At 37.3% G+C, this 6359-nt stretch overlaps 1 protein-coding gene across 1 annotated transcript; it reads right to left on the bottom strand.

Annotated features, from left to right (window-relative positions):
* Positions 1-2787: 2787 nt before the first annotated feature.
* Positions 2788-3841, bottom strand: LOC117972873 (olfactory receptor 1E16-like). The gene has a single exon (XM_059029550.1). It carries the CDS (start codon positions 3754-3756, stop codon positions 2788-2790), a length of 969 nt encoding a protein of 322 aa, XP_058885533.1. The 5' UTR covers positions 3757-3841.
* Positions 3842-6359: the final 2518 nt, after the last annotated feature.

Here is a 6359-nt window from a genome sequence, read left to right as displayed (position 1 = left end):
TTGGGAACAGTTAGGGAAGGCGCAGGTACGTAGCAGGGCATAAGAGCCCTGTGTGTAGAAATGTGGCAGGGCGAGAGTCCTGCTGGTTACTGTGTTATTTTGTGTGTGTTTATTTAAAAGAAGGGTTTATTGTTATTATTATTGTGCTGTATTAGTTTAATGTGATTTGGCAGGGACGAGGTTTGGAGCTCGTCTCTGCCAGACTGCACCCCAGGCTTCAAAAGTCAGGGCGAGCTAACCTTCCTGGAGCACTCTTTGACCCTGCCCCGGGGCATTGCACTGTAAACAGATGACAGTAACAACACTAATTCTGATTGTAATGCTTTGTTTATTGTGTTTCAGTAATATCTGATTGCATCAGGAAAAAGAGCCTCCTGTCATTCATTGCAACCCTGTAGACACCTCTTAGTGCAACAACAGAAGTGTAGAATATACATTATGTCTGTTTTTTCCCAACGCTCGCTATTCTTTTATAAAAAGCCTTATGCAACTTAAGTTTCTTTCTTTTTTTAAATTTTCACTCCTTTTGACTTGTAATGATTGCAATTTACTATTTGCTATATCCAGTCCATTATTGGCTCCTCTTACAGCTGTAAAAATATAATGCTAGACATCAGAAATGAGATTCCACAGACACCTTCTATCAAGGAGAATTTTACCAACTACACCTATTAAGTCTACTATGGGGGCTTTTTCTTTGATTATCTTGCAGGAACTGACAGATCTTGTTCAACATATGAGAGCTACTACATGCTATCTTGATCCTATTCCTACAAAACTATTAAAAGATGTTCTTAGTGTTATTAATACTGTGACAGAAATACAATGATTCTTGGTTGTAAATCTCCCTCCCGACCTGTGAGGGCGCTAAGCACCGAGAACAGAGTTCATTGGACGGGCTGGTCTGACAGTTCTTTCCCGGGGTTCAAGGGAAGTCGGCCATGAAAGGGACGAGACTCTGTTGCAATAATGCATTGACCCGGAAGGGAAACGACGTGGCAGCTGCAGATTAGAGATGTGGTTGCACTCGTTTACCAAGGGGTCATGTGTGACAGCATAAAAGGGGATGGAGAATCGTAATCTGTTCCTTCACTTTGGTTTAATGTGAGTAGAACCGAGAAGGACAGTGAAAGTAATACAGAAACTGAAATCGTGAGTGTTGTGTTTTGTTTGTTTGTAATTGTCTTGTCTTGTCTTGTACGTTGCTAGATAGCTAACACAGTTCCAGAGCTGCCGCTAAGGGCCAGCACTAAACCGGACAACACTGCACTGTTGTCACAAATATAAACCTGTATCACCCACCACGAGCACTACTGCACACACCCAGGACTGGTGACTGTGTTTGTATTATTGTGGGGCGGATATCGTTTATTATTTGGGACTGTCTGTTCTTGTTATATACCCCGTGTTGTACACATTGGTGTGTATTGCCGGGGAATTATTGTTTGGTCGACAGCTCTGAAATCTCCAAAATAAAACATTTCCAAATCGGATTACAATTATCTCTGTCTTCTTCTTTCACGCACTGCATCACTCCTGCAGCTGCTCCCACTCAGACAGTTTGTCACAATCACACATCAATAATAATGGATAAAGGGGTTTGTCAACAAATGTGTGTTTCACAGCTGAGATGTGAAATGTTGGTCTGTTGGTAAAAAGCAGCAGGTACAGGTTCCAGGCCCAGCAGCTGTGAAGCAGTGCAGTCAGCACATGGGAGGGGCACACATGCATGTAGAGCTCTACAGGATTAACTTCAGGTGAAAGAGGTACGACCTGTATATCTTATTTCATATTGTTAACAGGTGTGTAGTCAGTGCACAGCTCGGAATAAATCACATGCCCCAACTTGCATTGTTTGTGCTTTTGTAATTTTAGGAATTGCTTAATATTCCGAGCCTTAGAAGTAAATGTGGGCTGGAAAGGGTTACATGTGAGGTACATGTTTTAAATGTTGATGCAGTTTTTAACAATGCAAATATTACAAAAAGGTGATGTGTTAATGGTATTGTTTTCCATAGCAGTGTCAAAAATAAACTGCTTGCTGCCTCAAGAAACTGGTACAATAAAAATGAGTTCAATTCATCAAATATTCACACAATTGTATTTTTAATATTACACGTATACAGGTCTACCAAGTTTCATAAATTGCATTATTAAATCAATTGTTAAAATAAGAAGTTTTATAGCTCAAGTAATTCAAGCAATTGGAAGTAACCAAATATTCACACAAGTTTAATATAATATTACTGTCAGGTGTTTAAAGTATTGATGAAAGGAACAATGATTCAATTGAATACAATTAAGTCAGTCGCATTAAATAAAAATATTGCAGTTTGATCCAAGAACTGTTACACTCACAAGTCATCTCAGTATTACAGCCAATTCAAGACACACACAGATTTCTACAATATGTTATAATTTAAAGAATTGAACTTCTAATATTTCCTTTCTGTAAATATTTCACAGTTTCAACTTGCTTCACACATGGAGTAAATTGCCATCAATATAGATGTGTTTGTTAAAACATATTGTAAAATATAGGAGCTTCAGCGAACATGACTAAGACCCAAAGCAATAAAAACTAACACAACAGGTTATCATCTCACAAATCATCACTCATTCCAGTTACTGGATGTGAAGAACAAGTAAAGAAAAGGGTAGAATTACACAAGAACATCTGCAGTAGGGTCATTTTATCCATTAACATTTTACAGTATATACCTATATTTTATTAAAATCTTACATGTATTGTAACATGATATGATACAGTCATTATGTGTACAAATATCAGCTTTTTACCTGGAAAATTTTGTTTTTTCTATACAACTTTTTAATCGATTCCATTATTTCTTCAGTTTTCAGAGTGTAAATAATAGGGTTCAAAAGGGGTGGAATGGTAGCAGACAATGAATTATTTAAGATTCTAGCATTGGGATGAATAGCAGAGACCATTGCTGTTGTATACGTCACTAATATTGGGAAATAAAATATTATTACCAAAATTAAATGGGAGGTACATGTTTTAAGAGCTTTTCTTTTGCCCTCCCTAGATGCAATTTTAAAAAGTTCAAATAGAATGCATGCATACGACAATATAATGAGGGCCACTGGTAAAATTAAAAATAATGCAATCAAGAGTTTAGCAAAAATAGAATTGGCTGATGTGTCATTACAGGCCAGTTTGTAAACAGGTCCATGGTCACAAAAATAACTGTCAATCACTGTAGATTTACAGAAGGACAGCCGTGCAACTAGAAGGACGGCGGCAAGCAACATAAATGAGAAAATTAACCAAATTGCAATTATAATTACAGTCATTCTAGTATTAGTATTAATTGTGTGATAATGCAATGGGATACATATTGCAATGAATCTGTCATATGCCAAGAGCACAAGAGAAAGTGACTGCAATCCATTAAAAAAATGCACAAAAAACATATTAGCAAGGCAAGCCTCGAACACAATAAACTGGGAGTTGAAAATGAATGTTTGAATTACAAATGGGATTACCACAGTACTACAACAGGTATCAACTACAGCTAAATGAAAAACAGCAACATATTTGGGGTTATGTAAACTTTGTTCTACACATATTATTAGCATTAGAAATGCATTGGCTAATATTGTTAAAACATAAACAACAGACAAGAAAATAAAATAATAGTTTGCATACAACATATTAGAAAACCCATTAATATAAAACAGTGGTCTACCAGAGGTAACATTCACAGACATTGTTGTTGAATTGGGAGACATTGCAGAGAGTCAAAGATTCTTGAGTACCAGTATCTTCTCTTGGTCACCTAAAAATAAGAAAATGATTAGGAAGAAGCTGTTTCATTTCCAGACTATTAACAATACACTAATGAAGTGATGAACAAATGGAAGCCCACATGTATGACTACTTAAATATGTATATTTTACAAGATTTATTGTAATGGTATCGACTGCATTTCAAGGAAAAGTATCAGAACTTTTAAAGGAACAATAGAAAATGGATCAGAGATTTCCTTTAAGCTGATTGGTCAATACAAGGGCCTTAGTCTCTGGTAAAACGACCTTGAATATTTAATCACTGTTTCAAATAAATCTGCAAGCAAATACTTAAATACAGTATTTGTATATTTTATCTTTTTTCTGCTTGAAGAAAAAAAAAATCTCTGTACACACTGTCTGAATGTTGTCTGTCACTAAGATTGCTTCATCGCTGTCCATTACGTTCAATTTATCTTTTTAAATGTAGTATAGCAAATGAATAAAGTTTAAAAGGCAATTGGGAATTGTGTTTGCTGTCAGCAGCAATACAGTAACCACAATAACAACCTGTCTCTGGTTTCAATGACATGTTGAAGAAATCCAGCAATTGAATGCAGTCTTTCAGCAACTTTATTTCAGCATATCACAGTAACAACAAAGGACGGTGCTCTCTTCTCTAAAAAAGCCAGGAAGGAGAATAAACTTAATGAACACACTGTGAACAAGTTCCTGAACAAACAGCATGATCAGCATTAACACGCAGACTACGAGATATTTTTAATTACTAAATTTATAAATGTTCGGACCTAATGGTAACCTAAATACTGAAACTTACACACATATACGAACTTACACTCAAAACCTAATTAAAAAATAAAAAGGTTAGCTGAACTTTATTCTTTTACATGTTTTAAAAGCAGTTCTGTATGAGGTACCTGAACTGAAGAACAGCTCCACGTAAGTAAAAGATGTTGTTTTAGTATTGAGGTATTATTTAGGCTATTGGAAATATCCACAGCGTGACATAGTCCACCGCTGGGATAATGAAACCTGAGTGCAGGCTACTCCAGACCACAGCCAGAATTCTGAGCAAACCGCACTACTCATGGAATAGCGAGAAAATAGTTTACATTTATTAGCAAAAAAAACTAAAACTAGTGCTGCATAAAATCACGAAAAAACAAACAAACAGAGAAACTGTAAACGTTAGTTTTGTAATGCATCTATTTTCTAATAGCAATAGAACCCTCAGAAGAGAACTTTACAATCTGGCAAGGCCCTTCCCGTTATGTTAAATGCCCTTACCTTCGGGACATTAAACCAGACAGTAAAGCCCTCTTCTTCGGGTTCTATTGCTTAACAAAGGTTTTAAAATTGATTCTCTTACCTCTCAGTACCTTTAATGTATTATCACTGGTCCCCCTTATATTCTGTTAAAGATATTTTGTTCTTTACTGGTAGTTTATACTTGAATGTGTAATATGCAGATATTTCAATGACGACACTATAGTTGAAATGTTGAAGAAGTCTGTATCCTGTAGATTGTTCCTTCTCTTTTTATTAAGTTTGTCTTGTTTTCCCCAAGGGGTGTGAGTTGGGTGTTTGTAAAGGATCATGCTAGTACTTATCATCCTCAAGAGTGAAACTGGTAAACTTTAATGAACTGGTAGTACAGTATAGAGAGTGAGAGAGAATCTCTGGATACATTACAACAAAACTTACCTAATTGCGGCCACTTGGGTTTACAACAGATAACTGCTAATTACATTGTAGTGGGGTTTTTTTCCCACAACTTTCCGGAGTTGTATGTTGACAATGTACTATAGTACAATGTACTATATTTATAAGGACAGCAGTGTGGCGTAGTGGTTAGGGCTCTGGACTCTTGACTGGAGGGTTGTGGGTTCAATCCCTGGTAGGTGACACTGCTGCTGTACCCTTGAGCAAGGTACTTTACCTAAATTGCTCCAGTAAAAAACCCAACTGTATAAATGGGTAATTGTATGTAAAAATAATGTGATATCTTGTAACAATTGTAAGTCGCCCTGGATAAGGGCGTCTGCTAAGAAATAAATAATAATAATAATAATATATATTCATGAGTAAATATTTGTATTTTTTATTTTACTGGCCCCTGCATTACATGTGTCCATGTTGTGTGATAGCATTTCTTAAAACCATGTTTAATTGAATCAAAATGGCTATGCTTTGAACACGCTTTTCCAAGCTGGATAAATATAGTACAATTTGGGGTTCCAAAGGTCGTTGTAAACGTAGTGATTTTTTGGTTTTGAAAGTGTAGAAGAGTGTATCACGACATCACCCTGATGTCAGAGGACCACCTGCATGTCAGAGGAGAAGGAGGCCCCCTCCCCAGAGGCCGCTATGGAGAGTGTGTCCTCTTGCGCCTGCTGAGACGCCTCTTCCCATCCACCCTGAACTCCCCTGGGGGAGGTGGGGGGGGGGGGGGGGTATGGCAATTGGGGCTGCAACGCCAGCGCCTGTTTAGCCAGGAGCTCTAGGACCTGGGCCATCTGGGCCTTGAGGTCCACAATGTCCCTTGCCTGCTTAGAATGCTTCACCCTTCTCGCTTGCGGTGATGG

The sequence above is a fragment of the Acipenser ruthenus genome, chromosome 8 (genome assembly GCF_902713425.1).
Source record: "Acipenser ruthenus chromosome 8, fAciRut3.2 maternal haplotype, whole genome shotgun sequence".
Taxonomy (NCBI): domain Eukaryota; kingdom Metazoa; phylum Chordata; class Actinopteri; order Acipenseriformes; family Acipenseridae; genus Acipenser; species Acipenser ruthenus.
Note: the sequence above shows the minus strand (reverse complement) of the source record. Positions and strands in the feature narration are given on the sequence as shown.